General features: G+C 38.4%; 3 protein-coding genes across 4 annotated transcripts; 1 reads left to right on the plus strand and 2 right to left on the minus strand.

Moving 5' to 3' along the window:
• Positions 1 to 273: 273 nt before the first annotated feature.
• On the minus strand, positions 274 to 5,852 carry LOC137720862 (MICOS complex subunit MIC60, mitochondrial). Its single transcript, XM_068459973.2, has 10 exons — positions 5,018 to 5,852; positions 4,675 to 4,812; positions 4,414 to 4,563; positions 4,188 to 4,265; positions 3,518 to 3,610; positions 3,285 to 3,404; positions 2,359 to 2,436; positions 2,042 to 2,221; positions 959 to 1,060; positions 274 to 853 (listed from the first exon to the last, which is right to left on the minus strand). The coding sequence occupies exons 1-10, from the start codon at positions 5,684 to 5,686 to the stop codon at positions 620 to 622; spliced, it is 1,842 nt and encodes a 613-aa protein (XP_068316074.2). The 5' UTR covers positions 5,687 to 5,852; the 3' UTR covers positions 274 to 619.
• LOC137720863 (DNA-directed RNA polymerases II and V subunit 8A) lies at positions 5,845 to 8,419 on the plus strand. 2 transcript variants are annotated; one of them, XM_068459974.2, is made up of 5 exons: positions 5,845 to 5,976; positions 6,271 to 6,380; positions 7,173 to 7,330; positions 7,761 to 7,897; positions 8,225 to 8,419. In XM_068459974.2, the coding sequence occupies exons 2-5, from the start codon at positions 6,308 to 6,310 to the stop codon at positions 8,337 to 8,339; spliced, it is 483 nt and encodes a 160-aa protein (XP_068316075.1). In that variant the 5' UTR covers positions 5,845 to 5,976; positions 6,271 to 6,307; the 3' UTR covers positions 8,340 to 8,419. The 2 variants fall into 2 exon arrangements, with proteins under 2 accessions (XP_068316075.1, XP_068316076.1); XM_068459975.2 differs by lacking the exon at positions 5,845 to 5,976 and adding an exon at positions 6,029 to 6,067.
• A 10,243-nt stretch (positions 8,420 to 18,662) lies between these two features.
• On the minus strand, positions 18,663 to 19,945 carry LOC148699272 (uncharacterized). Its single transcript, XM_088694699.1, has 3 exons — positions 19,931 to 19,945; positions 18,927 to 19,684; positions 18,663 to 18,825 (listed from the first exon to the last, which is right to left on the minus strand). Exons 1-3 carry the CDS (start codon positions 19,943 to 19,945, stop codon positions 18,663 to 18,665), a joined length of 936 nt encoding a protein of 311 aa, XP_088550825.1.
• Positions 19,946 to 19,949: the final 4 nt, after the last annotated feature.

Below are 19,949 nucleotides of genomic sequence, written 5' to 3' on the forward strand. Positions count from 1 at the left end.
TTAAGAATCCCCAGAACCCTCACAAAAAGGATTCAGAAAGGATCCTCGTTCCTTTAAATAAACATTTTTTTTCCATTTTTCATTTTTTTTTTTTGAAAAAAATTGAAAATAGTTACCAAATGAGTGTTCAATTTTTAGAAAAAAAAAGCAAATGAAAATAAAATGATTATCAAACGATTCTTAGTTATACCAATAGCAAACAATTTAGTATATAAAAATTAATAGCGAACTTAACAGGAACCCCTAACACATGATGGTGTTCAAATAGCATAGTTACTCAAAAAGAGAACAATTTCATTTATTCATCTTGTGCACAAACTTGGTCGCTTCTGTTTCAAGAATGTCCTGACGCACTGACTAAGCAAAACTTGGTAGCAACTGAAACAAAATGCCACTCAAAGGGACGATCCGGAAACTTCCCATGGCAGTGACCCTGCATGAAAAAGAACTGACATTTTCACTCTTTCTGCTGGTAACACATTGAACTGGATGATTCGCTTGTTTAAACAATTATGGAGAACTACAACACTGGATCGAATGGCATTTTACAAATCTCTCAAGGTGTTAGCCCCTCCATTTAAACATGGTAGGCTGGGTATGTGTAGTCAAGAAATGGACTTTATGTAACGCTGATAGAAGTAGCATATGATTGGAGAAGCGTTAGAGCTTGGTCTGTGATAGCCCTATTCCTAGCATGCTTCACCCATTCACTCACTACTTCCATTGCTTGGGTGCCTTTCACTCCTTCTTCAAGTGCCTCTGCTGCTTCGGCTATCTTTCCTTCAGCAAGGTAGTGCTCCACTTTGTTGATGATGGACTCAATTCCGTCCCCTGAGTGGTCAACTTCCTTCACCTATACAAAACCCCGAGGGCAAGTACACCAAGCACTCCAATAAGTTCATTTTTACTAGACTACTAGTGAATTTAGAACGGAAACCCAGACCTCATATCTACTTACCTTCAACCAGGATGCAATGTGTGCCAAGGAATGTGCCAAAATGCCACCACCACCAAGAGGGATTAAGCTGAGGTGCCGTACTGTACCTTTCAAGGCATCAAACTGCACGAGAATTAAGTTTAGCAAGTACACCACTAGGTATTACAAATTCTTACTAAGATTTTCAGAATTCACAAACACAACTTGAAGCACTCAACTATTTTCAGTTCACAGAACTTCATAGTTCATACTAAAAATGGTGAGAATTCATATATCTGAAGCAACTTCAATTAATATCTCATCCATTTTTCATATAGACACTCTCTAAGTCAGGATATTGCTCACAGTGAACCTGTACCTTTATGCATTTCATAAGGAAATACCCAAGGCAAATTTATAATCCCAAGAACTGGAACTCAAGTTATCGAACAAACATTTAAGAATATTTGAAAAGTTTAGTCAATATGTACTCAAGAAAGCATACTAAATTTTAATCTTACATATTTTGACAACCAAAAAATATATTAGAAACAAGGCACGACATTGTCCTAAATTCCAGGCATATGAAGTGAACACAATAGATTAAAAATACCCTCGTCTACAGCAAACTTTATCAATATCAGCCTAGTTAAGTCCAAAAGTCATGTCTTAAAAATGGTGGATAGGGCAATTTCCTCAGAATCCTTGCTAATAAATGAAGAAAGAAGTAGACAACATGTCATCAACAGTTTTGAAAAACTTAGACATCTTTGACTGGGGTAGTAACTTAAAATATGTTATGCATCTGTAGCCTGTTGCTCTAAAATGATGTATGACTTCTGAGGCAACACTTGAGTATAACTTTAGCAAACAGCTTGATGTCAAAAAACTTAGAAATGTAATGAATTACTAGCAGTTCAATGTCGTGCAATCAAACTTTCCAGGAGGAAAATACTTCCATCAACTATATAAAGAGGTATGGTTTGTCTTTACCATCAGCTAGAGGCGACCAAACCCAAGTTCAACAGTAAAAGTAAAAGGTTACATAAGGGTGATAATTTGATCATAAGGGTAAGATCTCCACTATAAAATATGTAATGAAGAAGTAAGAAAATAACTACTAACCTTCTGATTCAATTGCAATAAGGTATCTGTGCCCTTCCTTCGTGTTTCTTCAGGAAGAGATGATAGGACCACATCCAAGATTGAATCTTTATCAATGCCTTCAAGGTAAGTGTGCAAAGCCTCTATTTCTCTTTCAATTGGCAATCCTTTTGAAAGTGCATCATCTAGTGCAAGTGCTCCCTGCAATACCCACAACACATCATTGATAGGATAAAACTTAAGGGCTAGAAAAATCACTGATGGGGGTATGAATAGATTATGTTCTCTTCAAAATAAATACAAAGGAAGTGAATGGGAAAAATAATAATAATATTCACCAAAGCAAATTTGTGAGCAGAGTGAGTCTGACGAGCTTCTTCAGATCTTGCATAGAATGCCACACACAAGGCATTTATCTACAAAAAGACCTCAACATCAGATTTCGTAGTGGACGAATTCATCAATCACTAATTAGATACATTCATACACACAAACACACTATGTACATCCCAGGAATAATCTATTTAAGCTAAATTCATCAGTTAATATCGCAAAGTTGTATAATACAGAAGCCTGCATGCCTTAACCCTTTGAAAAGATCATATGTGGACCATTAGGTGTGATTTCATTTACTAGTTCTTTTACGAATTTTCAGCCCTAAAGAGAGGCTTAGAGTAGAGAAAAAGGGGTGTGTGGATAGCACAGCCACTTTACTGCTCACACACCCTTTTAATTTTTGACCGTTGGATTGGATGAATTGAAGAAGATCAAAGAACAAAATTTAACAAGGGGTGTATGAGAAGTAAAAAGAGGTGTGTGGATAGCACACCCCTAGAAAAAAAGGGACTAAAATATTATGTATAAATAGCTGAAGCATTTTACACCAATAAATTTTTGGCCTGCAAAATTGGTGTTGCATTTCATGTAACAAATGAAAAATGGACCTTCTGTAAAAATGAAATTGTATCCTGGCATCTATTACACTTCCCCCTAATTGTTTTGTTCCATTACTAAAATAAAATTTCAATTGACCACTGACATGGGTGAAGTGAGTTCATTTTCTGAGTACTTTACAATCAATTGTTGTAGATGACACAACAACTTTTCTGATTCAAATTATCTCATCAAGATCAATATCACAAATTTTCACAAACTTTTTTAAGACAGTTTAAAACTTTTAACACAAATGAACACGAAACTAGGACCATAAATCCACATTTAGCTGTTTTGAACTATCCTTAGGAGACTTGAGCAGTAATCTTACATGAAGGTTTGCTTCTGCCATTTTCTCAATTTGGGATGCCTTCTCTCTTGCAATTGTTGCTGCCAGTTCCGCTTTTGCTAATTCCTCGACCTTTTTTAACTTCATTTCAGCTTCACTTTCCTGCATTTACTTCAAGTATCAATTTCAATTTACAAGTCATAATACGCTGATGCACCATAAAGACAAAAAGATAAAACAAAACAAAAAATGACAGCACCAAAGCAATTTTGCACCTTGTGCTCAAGTTCTGTCTTATATTTCTCTTCAAGTTTTTCTTGAAGCGACTTGAGTGCAGCAGCTGCTTTTGCCCTCTCTCTCTTTAATTCCTGAAAAAACACCACCAAAAAAAGAAAAAACTATAAATTTCCCTATAAAGTATAAAGTATAAGTACTTATTTCCTATAGACGGTTGGAATAAAAGTAAGAACAATAGCTACATTGAAGTAAATAAAAGTTATTTGTAGGTCAGTCCTGAATAATCAGGATTACTGGATCTGGGGGTGGTAAGAATATATGGAACTCTGTGCATATGCGGGTTACCTATCTCCACTCCTTGGGCTTGACACCACTAGTCTTTCAACAGGATATGTATCCTATGGATTTGAGCAAAGAAATGACCATTTTCTAGACCAACAATAGGCATCTTTTACTTGCATAGAGATCAGTATAACAAATAACAGACTAGACTCTTCACAAGTAGACAAAAGATTCCTCTGTGCTAGTGAGACAATGGGATGACTAGTAAAACAGGTCAACTAGCATGGTCATTTAGTATTGCATGGAATTATTGTAGTACAAATTTATACAAGGTGTCGTCCCTGTCAAGGCTCCAGATGAAAAAAGCAACAAGAAGATAGTCTATTGAAAATAAAACAAATCAGATATATGATAGAGCTCTTGAACCTTGTCTAGCATTGCTGCCTCTTCTGCAAGCATCAGTTCCCTGGCCGCAGCATCCTTTAGTTTCTTTTCATACTTCTCCTGTGGTGAGTTAGGTAGTCAAACTTATGAATAGTACAGAAGTACCATAAATTCTTGTCAATTTATGAATACTAAAGAGCTCCCCATAACTCTAGTTAATCTTATAAAGCAAAGTGAACAATAAATTCTTGTAAGTAATAGTAGAAACCTTTAACATTCTCTTTTCTTCTGAAAAAACACGAGCATCTAACTCTGCTTGCCTTTTCTCAGCAGTATGAATGGCTTGTAAGAAGTCGAGAACTAACTTTCCATCTTTAGATATGTACGCATCATTTAGCGCTTCGATTGCATCGGGAGCCTATTGATTCATACAACCAGAATTCAGTGAGTACAATTGGACCATCCCTTTTGATATTACAACATCAATATGCATCAAACAGGAAGGAAAAAAAGAAGTGCTTATAACTACCTCTTTTTCATTAGGAAAGTTATTGTATTCATTACCATCCTCCCTATTAGTAATTTCAATGCTTTCATCGGCCTCATCCTTCAGATGATATGCCTTGAGGAGAGAACCCGATGGCTCTTCATCAATACCAAATGCAACCTGTAAAAACAAAGTTTCACCAAAAGCAACTGCATTTAAAACCCATTCAAATAAGCTCTCTTCGATGTTAAAGTCCAATTGACAATTGTTTCTACACATAATTCTTGTGATATATCAAGTTTAAGTGGAAAGTGCAGCCTAAATTATCAGCATTCAATATCCACAAGTACTTAAAATTGTTAAAAGGAACCCAAATGAGAACTACCTCTGCCTTGTCTTGCACAATATCCGGTTGAGGTGGCGGTGTTTTCGCCTCGTTCTCTTGCTGATCTGCACTAGTCTGGGAAACTACGGGCGCCTCATTTATCTCCACACTAGTTTTTTCCTCTGCACTCTTCACGTCTACATTCCCTTCAGATGATGACCCAAGATTTACATTTTGGGAATGCTCAGGCAAACCTTTCTCACTTGTGATGTCACTCTCAGCTTTATTATCCTCATCCACCTGAGACTGCGGGTTTTCGCCATCGCTTCCACTCAAACCCTCAACATTGGGAACATCCGAACGCGTTTCGACCTTCTCCTCGGCAATGCCAGCTCTTTCTTCATCATGTTTTTCTTCTTCTACATGTTTGTGATCCTCGAAACCAATGGCGGCAACCTTAACCGAATCACTCTTCTCTTTGGCACCAAAAAGTGGGTCTAGATACCCGGTTTTGTAAGCTGCCACAAGCCCAGCACCAACGGCAGCGCTTCCGAGGAAAATTTTGGCGCTGGAACCGCCGTTTCCCGGCGGCGGCGGATTGGCTGCATCGCCAGGGTGGTGGGAAGCAGTTTTGGGGGCTGCGGCGGAGAATTCCCTTGTAATCGGCCTCGGAATCCTTCTTCTAAGTCCACGACGAGACGCAATCTGCAGAATTGACCTTCGCAACATGGATTTGTGATGAGAGAGAAGAGAGAGAGAGAGAGAGAGAGAGAGAGAGGGAGAGGGCGGTGAAGTGAAGGTGTCTCGTGGTGGTAGTGGTGGTGGGGAGGGGCGGAGTAGTAAATTAATAAAGTGGGAAAACGAATCGTTTCGGTTCTGGGCCGGGTACGTAAATAAATAAGAAAGAAGCCCTAAGTACCTCTGTGAACTCTCTCGTCCTCCCTCTCCCGCCCAACTCCTAATTCTTCCTCAGAGCCTTCTCTCGCCCAGCTGGCTTGTCCTCTCCGTCTCTTAGCTTGGTAACCTCTCTCTCTCTCTCTCTCTCTCTCTCTCTCTCTCTCTCTCTCTCTCTCTCTCTCTCTGAATTCAGTTAGTTTTGTGATTTTGTTGGTGGGTTCTTCTCACTTGAACGGTTTCAGAGATGGGTCTATGTTTTTGGGTTTTTGTTAATCGTTTGCATATGGTTTGGAGTTGCTTGAAATTTAGGAGAAACCCAGAACCGCTTTTGTACATTTGCGTTCTACAAAGCTTCAAGTATCATTCTTTTTACCGTTTTATGAGACTTTAATTTCTTTTATTTCATGGTTATGTAGGTCTAACTTTGCTGTTGAGCACAAACTTTGCGTAAGAATGGTCGATTTCCTATTCGACGATATATTTAGCATTGAGAAAGTGGACCCAGATGGCAAAAAATTTGACAAAGGTTTGCTTCTAACTAGCTGCTTCTTGCTCTCTCTCTTGTCATTGCCACTTGCAGATCCAGGCAATTTCATTTTTCAATCTTCATTAGATGCGTTTATCTGCCCCTGAAATTTATTTCCATCTAATCCTGTTTTAGCATAATTATGGTCCTCATATGCATTACTCGAGTCTCGTTGTTAAATGTGTGTGTGGACATTGTATTTTTTTTTTTTTTTTTTTTTTTTTTTGTGTCGTAGAATTGATTTCTTTTGGATTCTAACTACAATGAACTGACCACTTAGTACTATGGTCTAGTGGTATTCCTCTTCACTTGTCAGTGAGAGGTCTTAGGTTTGATTTTCGCCAAAGGCAAATTTGAACCACATTATTGCTAGCTCATTGTGAGGGTAAAGCCCACCCTCTCCCCCATTAGTGTAGATAATATCATTTGTTCAAAAAAAACAAAAATTAACTACAATGAACGAACTTTTTTATTTAGACGAACAATAAGAAAAGAGAATTGAGGTCTATTTGATTTATACTAGAATGAATTTTGCAATTTGTAAATATATAGAAATTTAATCTCCACTCTGTTTAGTGGTCGATCCTTTAGGGCTATGAGACATTATCCCCCCCACCTAATAAATTGTCTAAAGTGGTTTATTGTTGCCAACCCTCACATTGTTGGGAAAACGCCTTTTCCAAGTATGAGTTTGGCTGGCAATGGCATGATCAATAAGCCTTTCAACTCCTTTGAAATATATTCTAATGCTCTTTTGGTACTTTGATTAAATTTGGATTTTTGCTTCTTTAGTTTCCCGGATTGTAGCACAGAGTGAGAAGCATGGTGTGTTGCTGCTCCTTGATGTGAATACAGAGATATATCCTATGCGTGCAAAGGACAAATTCTTGATGGTGCTGTCTCCCACACTTGAGTGGAGCGGAGCAACTGCTACTGGAAAACGTGGACAGGTACTCTACTTTGCATTGATTTCTAGTGTCCGATATTCCATTTGGAGTGGAAATATATATTAACTCTGAGATATTGAATTTTGATGTAACCTCGTGGGTCGGTAGATTGAAAACATAGAGGGGACATGTGCTTATGTCGTCGCATGTTTCAGTAAGGTAAGCCAAGGGCAGAATAGATTAGTGCGAGTAAAATTTCAAATGGTTTGTAGTATACAAAGTTGATGGCGCATAATAGAACATTCCATTGGCATGTTCATGTCTGATTTGCTCTCTTACCTTCCCATGTATCTGTAGGGAGTGATAACAAGTAAGAATAATATTCTCTTCCGTTTTGTATTTGGATGTTTTCTGTGGGTTTGAGTCTTTATATTGCGTTATCTGAAGTTACTGGATTTGAATCTATTTACTGAATAATATTACCCTTTGGCAGGTTGAGCAGAAATCTCTTGCCGACAAATTTGAATATATAATGCATGGATTGCTGTATAAAATGTCAACTGCAGGTTCAGAATCTTCAAAGGGAAAACCGAAGGCTTCAGATGAAGGTTCAAAGACTGACGTCAAAGTGTACGTGACATAATTCTCGAACATCTTTTCTTTTTTTTTTTTTTTTTAAGCAACTTTCGAGGTTTCTTATTTGCGTGTTGAGCTCATGACTCAACGCGCGCAGGGTGAACGTTACTGGCATGCGTCTGGTTTAGTGGGATTCATTTTTTTGGATATCGTTTAGGGATTGCTTGTGATGTATGCAAGTAGCGCTCTTGTTTTAAAGATCATAAAAAGGTCGAGATCCATTTGATGTCTGATATATTGCTGTCATCTAATCGTTTAACGGCTTTGTGGTTACCTTACTAAAATGCATGCATTTGACTGGGTTTTTGTGATTGGGTTCAGGGAGGTATATGCTTCATTTGGTGGGCTTCAGATGATGCTGAAAGGAGATCCTTCGAGTTGTACTAAGTTTACGATTGATCAGAACTTATTTTTGCTTATCAGGAAATTGATATGACTTCATCGCACCATTGAAACTTTCTATGTTACTGTTACTGTATTTCCCTTTTAAATAGGTCGAATTTCAACTTTTGCGTTTCTTTAACGCTGCAACTTTGCATTCTCATATATACATACATACATGCATATGTGTGTATATATATATAGTGTCGTTTAGTATTATGATTTAGTGGTATTTCTCTTCATCCCTAAGTAAGAGGTCTTAGGTTTGATTCTCGCCAAGATGAATTTGAATCATATTATTGCTAATCTATTATGGGGTTTAGCCTACTCTTCCACCCTTTAGTGTAGATATATCGTTTGTCCCATAAAAAAATAAATAATAAAAACCACTTGCCGGTTCGTCATGATTAGGTCGGTTGGTTTTTCGGTTTTAAATCTATCTCTTGTTGGTTATATGCCCTAAAAGAAAATTGTCCGACAATAAAATTAAAACCTTTTGATCGATATATTTTCTGTTAATTAAACCATAATAAATTGAGAAATACTTCAAAATAGGATAATTTTTTAATCTTTGGATAGAAATAGGACATTTCAAATATGCACACGTCGTGCACACGCAATGCACAACAATTTGACAGAAATAGGATTTTTCCTACACCTTGAGATGATCTAATTGCCCTTGTATTTAAATGGGTTAATTTGTCAAACCAAATCCCCATTTCTTCCTCCTTGTTCGAAAATTAGTGGTGCCCAACCCGTAGCTCCAACAAGCCTAACCTCAAACAGCGCGACCTTCTTCCACCCCATTTTCGACCGACGCAACCTTTTCTACCCCATTTCCGGCCAACGGAACCCTTTTTCACCCCAGTTTTCGACTAACGCAACATTTTCCATCCACTCTACATATTTAGGAGTTGTTGTAGTGTGCATTTGCACATCCTTTCGAAATATTTGAAAAATTTGTTTCCACCCTAGCATTTGCACATCCTTTCAAAAAAATTTCAATGGCAAAATCCAAAAAGAGGTATGCTTTGAAATGAAATTTAATTATTTGAACCTGGGTTATGTAAAATTGCGAATTTTGGGTTCTGGGTGCAAATTAGTGTTTTGTACAGCTAAGTTGTTTGATGTTAATTTCTATCGTCCATGTGGTTTAGAGGTTGGTAGAAATTAATTAATTGATTGAAACATGTTCATTAATTCGTGCATAATCCATGCATGTCTATATATTGGGCACGCTTGAATTTGCTTCATGAATTCGTTGAATTTGTGCATACTATATGTATATTATGTGCATATCCTTTTGATATTGCTGGAAATATTCGATTGAATTTTGTTCATGAATTGGTAGATACTATGTGCATATATTGTGCATATTCTGTGCATATCATGTGCACACGTTGATTTTCGTCATACTTGTAGTTGGTTGATGAACTGGTTTAATTTGAGCAGACAATATGCATATGATGTGCATATCATATGTGCATGCTTATCTTATTTAATTGATTTGCTTATGTTCTAAATATTGCAGTTCCAAAGTCAAAACTGCGTCTCCGACGGAACTCGTGTGTCTGCCGCATGAGGTGTTTCCTACAACCATCTCTTGTCTGTTATATGCCTTGGGGTGTCTGGGTAATATTAGAGGCCGATTTACAAAGGATCTACTAAAAAAATTTGAGGCTTCATGTTTTGGCCATTTGGTTGATGTGGATCACATTGACTAGTTCAGGCAGCTTACCCACTATGTTATCCTTAAGCTATTAAGGATAGAGTGAGTGATGATTCCTTCTCCTTCTTTTTTGGGGAACATGTTGCGACTTTCAAGAGCCCTGAATTTTGTTTGGTGACGGGACTTAGTTTCGGAGAATCGCTCGCCCCCCCCCCCCCCCAAAGAGAAGGATGATGAATGTCGTCTTAGAGACATCTATTTTAGGGGGAAGAAGAACATAACCCTAGAAACAATGGGAGGAGTAATTCAACATGTGCCAACGTCTAAAGGATAGGTACAAGCTCGGTCTATTGCACTTCACCTACTTTGTTGTTTTGGGCAAGGAGAATGAGTCAGCCATTGATTACCACCTACTTCAATTGGTAGAATATGAAGAAAAATGGGAGAGATATCTCTAAGGAACCGCATCATTCCAGGTGTAACAAGGTTGTAAAAGAAAAGGCTATAGAGAAACCAGGGGGAACGGTCTAGGACTTTTATAAGTTGAACGCATTTTTGCATTTGTTTTTGCTACAACTTATTGACATTATCGCTTTAAATTTTGTAGATCTGGTTGTTTGAAACATTGTCGTACTTGAGGTAGAAAAACTATGCGAATATGAGCACGGAGAACCCTTAGTTACTGCCCCGGATTTGCTGTTCGGACACCTACCTAAATCCATCCCATCATAAGTTGAATAGCAGTATTTTTGCTCAAAAAATGGTATGTGTTTATTCGAGTTTTAATAAACTTAGTGAATTTTGTATTACAAATTGGTTCTACTTATGTATGCAACACCGATTTTGTCTGATGCAGGATGTTGTCCACTCGATTACTCCGACCGAGGAAGCAAAGATGGAGCATTACTGGAACATCATGTTTGATGATGTTGAGGCTGGTACAGATGCAACACCAGAAGACAAAATTAAAGGTGTTGCAGATGTTGATCAGGACTCCGAGGCCACGCCTTCATCTAGACCAAAAGGGAAGGCGAAAAAAAGGATACCACACACACATTAGAGCATTGCCATTGTTGTCCTGGTCAACAGTGAGTATACAAATCCCCGTAAATTGTAATTTGAATTTACAGGCACGTATTATTTCTGACCGGATATCGGTTTTGGTGGACTTATGATATGAAATCATTATTTTTTATACGCAGGAGTTTGAGTTTGTTTCTAAGCGACAATTTGAAGAATTTTTAGTGACAATGGCAGTCCGATTGAGGACAGTTGTAGAGGCATTGGAGGATGAGTGGTGTGCCTACATGGAGTTAGCTGCTGAGCTTTAGCGTCTACAAAGCGACACCTGGAAAATCATTTGACAAGCCCCCAACCCCTGAAAAGTCAGTAAGGTCGAGGTGGGATGCATATAATGTCCCCAAGGATGAGAAGGTCAACAGTTCCCCAGAACGTCCACTAGGTTATGAAGATCTCACTTCACCTTCCCCTCAACCTGAAACCTCTACCGACGAAGGGAAGTTGAATCGGGGAAAAGACATAGCCCCCGCTACGAATTTGCCTACTTTTGATGTGGACTTGCCGGAGATAATTAAGGCCGAGAACGCAAACGATGTTGCATATATTACAGTTTAGAATGGAGGGTGAATTGGGAGAAGAACAAGTTTTTATCTTGGAGAGGAAGACGAAGACACAGAGGTCAGCGAGCATGGTACACACAGTGACAAAGGTGCTGACGTGAACTAGGCCTCCAGTCCATCTGGTTTGGAGCCCCTTCTTGGTAACATAATGAAAATATAGGGAACAAACATATAATGTGTGTTCATTTAAGTATTCAACAAGTCTTTTACAATTTATTGAAAAAATAAAATGCAAAATAAAAGTTATATGTTTTCTATCTAAGTGAGTTGCAACTTAGATAGGTGACTAGGCAGGTCTGGGCGGGCTAGGCGGGTGCCTAGGTGGTCTAGGCAGGGGCCTAGGCGGGCACCTCAACAAGTCTAGGCACATTTTCTTAATTTTCAAACACCTAGGAATTAATCGAGGCGGTGACCAACTCACTAGGACCTAGGCGGGGGCCTAGATGGTCTAGGTGCAGATTTTTATAACAATGTTGGTAAGAGAATGCGGTGGAAACGTAAAGGATTGCAATTGGTGCACCCTTTCACCCCTCTCGAATCCTACAAAAGAAGGAAAGTTGGCGATGGTCATTCAGCTGAGGATTTTGTTGTTGTCCCAGAGCCTATGTGGATCATCCTAAAGCCGGATATGGAGGTTTTCGTTGATGTCTTCATGCGTTGGGTGGGTTCATCGAGGTAAGTTCACTTTCAGACGTCATTCAAACAATTGAATATGAACTCAATGTCCATATATCCCTAACAACTTGTCCTTTTTTTTGTGTACCAGCGATATACTGGACTTATTTGGATTAGCTAAACTTGTAAGTAATTGTTCTTCATTTGTAACTAGTTTCTGTTTACCACATTATAAGCTAGTACAATAGTTTAATTTTGGCTTTTACAAGGCATTTGACCTTGGATTTAGCACATCAACGTTAGCCTTTACCTTACATGGAAGTGATCGACGAAGCATCCTAGAGATTTCGGGGCGCGGTGGACAATTGCTGACTTCTATTTATGGGTAAGTGTTATGTTATTATTGTTTTCATCTCTTCTGTCTACTTATGTTCGTAATATCGTTTTGCACCCCATTTACAAATAGGCAGACATGTCCTTGGTATTTGTTTTGTGGGAAAATCTGAAATCGTGTTGCAACGTATCGGTGTGAGAAAAAATGAAACAGGAATACGCACAATTTGAGACCCTTGTTACAGGAAATGGTAAAGGCAAGGCCAAGGCAAAGGCAAAAGAAGCTTCAGTTTTTAAGCACTTGATGAAGGTTATGTCAGCTGATGCAACTGTGACGCCACACACGCATGCATGGAATGATGTTGACCAAGTATTCATCCCATGTCATCTGAATGGCGACCAGTGGATGTTGGCTGATGTCCATCTTCTACTTTGCACGATCATAATTTACGATTCACATTGGTCAAGGTCGGGGTGGTCAAAAATGAAGAAACAACTTGCTTATATGTGTTTTGTAATACCCCAACTTCTAAAGGCGACGGGATTCCAGGTTGTGCGAATTGATTTGAACCTAACCTTTTAAGCGATGGATAAACCGTTTCAGACTCAGGCAAGGGCGAATTACGGCCAACAGAAAAACGAGTACGTTCATTTCGTACTTATCTCAAACTTAATTGTAAATGTCTTGAATATGAACTGGGTTGTAACTTGGAGTTGTTGTTTTCTGGTAGGTCGGTTTACGAACTTCTCTTACTCAAATTTGTTGACTACCTATCATTGGGCTTGGACATTGACCACGTACAACCTCAGAACGTGCCTTTTTCAGACTGAAGCTTGCCATTGAGTTCATCAGAGGTCGTGCATTTGTGTGAATCATTATGTAGACACCATTTATTTTAGTAGTTTTATTGTCATAACCAAACAATTGGGTTACCATTCCAATCATAATTTGAGTACTTAGTATGTAATTGTAATTTTAGATGAGTTTGGCATTGCATTGTTTTAGCATTCATTATGTATTCTTAATTTTATTACTTAGCATTCAAGGGCCTTTTGTTGCCATTGGTTGTAATTAGCTTGTTAGTCTAATTTTAGTACACTTTGAAATCACATGGTTTCTGTATTGAGCATGTAATCCTTATTTTATTACTTCGCATTCAAGGGCCTTGTGTAAACATTTCTACTTCTAAGGCTTCCTGATGCCACAATGTAGGTGAATGTCCTGTTCATTTCATGAGCATGACGTGTACATGTGATGTGCATGACGTGTACATGCTATATGCATCATTTGGACATATAATATCCAGTACCGGTTATTGTATTGTATGTAAAAAACCAATATCAGAAACGATAACAGAATTCCATTAATATATGCAGATAACATTAAGCTAATTAAACATTAAGGTCCTTCTTATTTATGACAAACCACACATGGAATGTCAGCATATAACAAAATATGAAGGACCCGCAAAAGACTTCAAATTAACTTCAAATTAAATTATTCCTGGCGAGTAGCCCCAACGGCAAGTGCCTTGTAGTAGTCAATGGTCGCCCACTTCCAGTTGATATCCACTTTCATTGCATAGCGGCGAAATATCTCAAACCCCTCACTAAGTCTCGATCAAAAGCCTTGTTTGTATTGCTTGGCCAAGGCGTGATTGTACGCTTCGGATGACATGAACTTCTCGATCTCTTTTGCTGCTAACATCTTCACGGGTTGACGAGCCCTTTTCAATTTCCCCTTCAAGGATGGGATGTTCTTCGCATGATCTTCCTTATGCTTAGTGATGCGGGATTTTATACGAGCACAAATTAAACCCTCTTTTTGTCAAATTGTAGTATAGGTGCAAGTAGGGATCGTTCTGGACCGGGGATTAGGAGGGATTGTTAATCTCTTGGAAACTGACTTAAAAACTTAAAAACGTAAAAACAATATAAAACACTAAACTAGACTCAAAGAATTCAAAAATACTTTAAAACATAAACTAAACAGATTCTAACAAGTTCAAAAGACTCAAAACTCTTAAAAACACAAACTAAATTGATTTCTAACTAATTTGACATTAAAGTAAAGGGGGATTTAGGTTTTGACAAAATTAAACTAAATGAACAAATTGCAATTAAAACAGAATGTAAATATGAATGTGAATAAAATATGGATGATGGAATAGCCAAGGGGTTCTTCTCCACACATGTTACACTTGCATACAAGATTGATTCTCAGTTGGTCTTTCGATAAATTATGAAACTCAACACCCCGGGTTAATTAGGTCCGCTTAAATTAACCGTCAAGTTTTCCTTAAGTTAATGAATTGGATGGGTTAGCGCAACGCAATTCACCACATTCTCCAAAAGTCCTTTACGTGAACAGCACAATAAAGATACAATCAAAGATCATTAAGCATTATGAAAATTATAAGTGTTGACGAGGCATTCGTTACTATGATGAGCATGAAACTCGTGCCAAGAATTCATTTAACGCGATTGTTTATAAGCAACCTCCACTACTTGTGAATATAAGTTCATAACGATTAGGTGAAATTCACTTATATTCTAGCGTCATATTTATGCATGAAAATTAAGCGCGCATTCTTAATAAACATTCATAAATAAGTTATCAATCAAACGGTTAAACAAATTGAATCCACAACTTATGAAATTCCAACGAAAGTTAATCAATTCATATTGCAAATATAAACATAGTTTCGAATCACCCCCTAGCTAAAGGGGGTTTAGTTCCTCATAACTTTGAAATCAAAGAAACACCTAAACATTCCAACAACTCAAACTTGAATTGTATGAACGTTTAGGCCCTCTTATCTTCCTCGTTGTTGTAGCACAAGGTCTAAGGTGAGGTTTGGGGAATTATGGAAATGGATGAGGAATGGTGGAAGGGGGACTCACGGTTTGGATTCTAAGGGGAAGATGGGAAGCTCACGGCTAGGGAATTATGGAAGTGTTTGAGGGGTGTTGTGTTGTGAATGAGATGTTTATGAATGAATGAATGCAAGGGTATTTATAGGAGTAGTGGAGGGAACATATGGCTATGTCATTTGTAGGTGAAGTAGGTGGATGTTGTAGGTGAAGTAGGTGGGTGTTGTAGGTGAAGTAGGTGGATGTTGTAGGTGGAGTAGGTGGATGTTGTAGGTGAAGTAGGTGGATGTTGTAGGTGATTATGAGTGATAAGTGTATGATATGTTAAGTGATAAGTGAATGATTATGATAAGTGATAAATGAATGTATGATATGATAAGTGGTGAATGATAAGTGGTAGTGTTTAAGTATTTAAAATAGGGAACAAAGCCCTTCCTTGCATGGCAAGGAAGGGAGACACAAGGAAACACACGACAATGTCCTAAGGTTGCTAGGAATGTTGTTTTTGTGTTCTAAAATGCGTAGGAGTTTTCAATGATGCTCAAACATGAGGTCTTTTTAGGATTTAACTTTCCTACTTCAAGTCTTCAATTTTGTCCATCCTTTTGGCTCCAAGCATATGATATCCATTCCAATCTCTAATTTGCTCCAAAAGGCTCCAAAAGGCTCCAAAAGGCATCCTTTTGCATACTTTGCCCTTAGAACCTGAAAACACACAAAAGAAGCATAAAGAACTAAAATAACTAAAGAAACATAACGTAAATGTACGAGAACAAGCCATTTAAGTCGCATAAATATGCTCCTATCACTTAGTAATCTTCCCTATAATTGTTTCAAGCTCATAAGGCTCGAATGAGCCTATATCTTCCATCTAGGGGAAGAAAGGAGGTGAGCATGAATGGGAATGGGAAGAAGAAGATTTATGGGGGGAGGTGCGAGGGGACCAAGGGTGGGGAACAGGAAGATGAAAGTTTCATTGCTTGAATGTGGTATGGGTTTCTTCGTTAGAGGGGTGAGAGAAATGGGTGTTTTGTGTTTCCTTATATACACCCAAAATCGAAGGACAACTAAATTAAAAAAATGAGGTGTCTCGTACGTTTCCCAAAATTAAAAATTGGGCCTAAATTTTGGCCGTGGTTTGAATTTCCCGTTTGGGAAAAATGTGAAAATTTAGTATTTGTAATTTTTGTGCACATTCTATGCATGTCCAATGCACAATACATATGAGTTTTCCATGCATGTACCATGCACATAAAATGCACGTCCTAGGCACATAATATGGACATGATGTGCACAATTCATGCACATGATATGTACATATTGTCCAGGTGGAATTTCATATATTTTCTTAAGTTCCTTAGTTTTTGTCAAAAATTTCTTAACTTCTTTTAAGGATAACTGAAAGCATACACTAAATCGCGAAAAATAGCAGTGGAAGTAGTCCTTAATCCCATTTCATTACAACGAGTGGCAATGCATATTACAGTAAAGTGATTAGTATTATCTTGATGCGCCAATGTCCTAATTTTAAAAGAAGGACAGTGGTGCAGCAAGTTGAGAAGGTCTCTATAAGTTTCAACTTTGGAAGACTACACAAAAAAGGGACATTCACAGTCTACAAAAAAGGGTGGCCAAAGCCATGCCTAGAACAAGCGCATACGAAGGAAGCTATGCTTGTCGGTCATGTTGACATCAAGCCAATCTTTGTTGGCCTTGGCATCGCTGTGAAGATTGGTGTATACCCGGAACAACTCAACTCATCCCTCATAGGCATTATTCTTCTTCATCTCAAGCTCCTCGAAGACCTTGAACCAGCTAACATTGTCCGCATATGAACACTGTTTCAGTTTGTGTTTCAGGAGTTTGACCTTGAAGCGGTTCCTCCGAGATTGAAGCTTGTGGCATTCCTCAATAGACTTCAACAGCTCAATTCTTACCCTACATGCCTCTTTTTCTTTTTCAATGTTGGCGATTCAAGTCTTGAAAAATGTGGCATGTTCCCTAGCCACAAGGTTTGCCGCATTGAAATCGAAGTTGCTTATGACTTCGTTCTCGTGGTCAAATTCCCCAGTTGGTGTCAATAATTATCCATTGTCGAACTATTTCAGGCATAGAGGCTGATCTTATGATGAAGTTTGCAATGTGTTAATGTGTGTGTGTGTGTGTGTGCGTGTGTGTGCGTGTGCGCGCGCGCGCGTGCATATGTGCAGTTAGTAATGTGAAATATTGTGGTTTAATAGGTGAACAAAGACATGATTGCCTATGAAAAGGCAAAAAATTGGCGCCAGCAAATTGTTCTGGTCCCTAAACAAAGTATGGATGCATTGTGCCAAAAAATACTTGGGTGGGATACTTTCCCCAATTTTTTTAACAAAAAATGTGTGATAAAGAGCAATGTAATGTACGATTTGGGATTCTCCTCAACAATTAGCGGCAAATAGAATGATACTTACCCCATTATTTTAAGGTTTCTTTTATTGGAAAAGGCACCATCCTCATAGTTGTGTAAATCCCAAGCTAAAAAGTGGAAATTGGTTAGCAAAAGTTGGCTTCCATGGTTTGTTTGCAAATGTATTGGTTGGCTTCATAACTTGATTGATAAGACAAGGTAGATGCGTGTACATGTGCTATACATGACCTCACCTCTATGTCTTATCCTAACCTACATGAGGTGTGCATTCGATGTAAATGTGTAAGATGTCATTTCTTCTCATATCAACTCATAAATGTTTAATAATAATATGTTGTAAAAAAAGAGTTCTAATTACGGTTATATTTGGCCACTTAATTTGACCCGAGTTTTCACCCACATCGTGGTAGACTTGTATAAATATCCTTTTTCACATAGACCCCATCCCATTCAGTGTGGGTTATAAACATGACAATTGAATATCTTTCTTATTTGCAGAACAAATGCACGACTGAATGGATGCATAGTATATGCACAACCTATGCACAAGGAGATGCTTCTACCATTTAAAAAAAAACACACATTAATCCAAATATACCATGACATGCACATTATTGGGACACCCTATGCAAGGAAAACAATCATGTGGTGTTGGGGATATCAACAATTTCCTTGCAAGTCCGTTGGTTATGACCAAGCTTCCGGCAACGCTTTCATTTCCGATGGACTATATCTTCTCTTGGGATACGTCGTTTCTTGGGTCTCTTGGCCAGTACCGTGCTTTTAGCTACACATTTTGCGTTCCATTGCAAAGCGAGGAATACCGGGTATATGGAATCAGAATAGGTTGCTTCCTGTACGACTGCAGTATATTGATGCTAACTTATAGAAGTTGTAGTTCGCAAATAAGCAAGCTGCAATTGCGTGTTTGCAGGGCAATTGCTCGAGATCGAATTTCCAGCAAGTGCAAGTCTTGTTACGTATATCGACCACGGTTTCACTATCAGCATAGTAAATATGAAACTCAATGTCGCTTACTTTATGGACACACTTGTGCCTTGCATCCTACACCATTTCTCTTTTTTTTTTTTTTTTTCTCACCAGGGCTGGGGCACAACATGGTGGTGGTCATATGCGTTATATCCCACCTTTGACAAAACTATTTTTGCAACACCGCCCTTAATAAAATCGATCAAGTAAAGCATGGACAGCCCCCTCGCAAAGCATAATATCACATTAATGCTCTCGGCAATGTTAGTGGTCATTATGTTGTACCTCTTTCCATTCATTCGAGCTCGTGACCACTTCTCCATACCCACATCATTTATGTACTTTGCTACGAAGTCATTCACCTTGATGAAGTGTGTCGAATTCGGCACATGAATAGGATTTAGCTGCCTTGTGGTAGTGGTAGAAAAAGTTATCTTTCTTTTTAGGCGAAACTTGGCCTTAATATTCCCTTTCAAGTGATACATGCATAAACCATGTTGAGCGTTTTTGAAAACCTTATTGGCCACGTTTGCAATGCTTGCGTTGTGGTCCAAAATTATAACCAAATTCGGTACATCCTCAATCACTCCATGGAGTTGCTTGAAAAACCACTCCCAGCAATCATCATTCTCTATGTCGCCTATGTCACAAGCCAAAAGGAAGATGTTGTAGTTGCAGTTGAACATTGTTGCGACTAAGAGGACACTTTTGTACTTTGACTTCAAGTGAGATGCATCAACCGCAATAACTGGTTGCATACATGACAAGAAACCCCTTACTGATGTACCAATTATGAAGAAGAAGTACCAAAAACGATGGTCTCCATCGGTCAGAATGGTTGTCTTGCTGCCTGGATTTAGCCTATCAAGCTATACTCCATAAAAATGCATGTCACTATCGTCCCCAATGAACACAAGTTTGTTTGCATGGGACCCTATTAGAATTGAGTAGGCAAGAGTAACCATGTCAGCACCATAACACGCAATATTCGAAATAATCTCCAAAAACTCCAGCAATTTTATAAATTTAGACACAACAACTCATTTCTCTTCACTGCCTATGTACTCATTTTCCTTATCGAATGTAACCTACCTCCCACTATGACAAATCATTACAAGTATTTCCCCCATGTTT

This window comes from Pyrus communis, chromosome 1, assembly GCF_041283825.1.
Source record: "Pyrus communis isolate YQ-2024b chromosome 1, ASM4128382v1, whole genome shotgun sequence".
NCBI lineage: Eukaryota > Viridiplantae > Streptophyta > Magnoliopsida > Rosales > Rosaceae > Pyrus > Pyrus communis.

Coding starts and splice junctions, on each gene's coding strand:
- LOC137720862 (XM_068459973.2), bottom strand. CDS start 5,686: ATGTTGCGAAGGTCAATTCTGCAGATTGCGTCTCGTCGTGGACTTAGA. Junction 3,611..4,187: donor AGGCAGCAATGCTAGACAAG/GTTCAAGAGCTC, acceptor GTGTTTTTTCAG/GAATTAAAGAGAGAGAGGGC. Junction 2,437..3,284: donor TGGCAGAAGCAAACCTTCAT/GTAAGATTACTG, acceptor GTCTTTTTGTAG/ATAAATGCCTTGTGTGTGGC.
- LOC137720863 (XM_068459974.2), top strand. CDS start 6,308: ATGGTCGATTTCCTATTCGACGATATATTTAGCATTGAGAAAGTGGAC. Junction 7,331..7,760: donor CTACTGGAAAACGTGGACAG/GTACTCTACTTT, acceptor ACCCTTTGGCAG/GTTGAGCAGAAATCTCTTGC. Junction 7,898..8,224: donor TCAAAGACTGACGTCAAAGT/GTACGTGACATA, acceptor GATTGGGTTCAG/GGAGGTATATGCTTCATTTG.
- LOC148699272 (XM_088694699.1), bottom strand. Junction 18,826..18,926: donor CATGTTGTGCCCCAGCCCTG/GTGAGAAAAAAA, acceptor CTATGCTGATAG/TGAAACCGTGGTCGATATAC.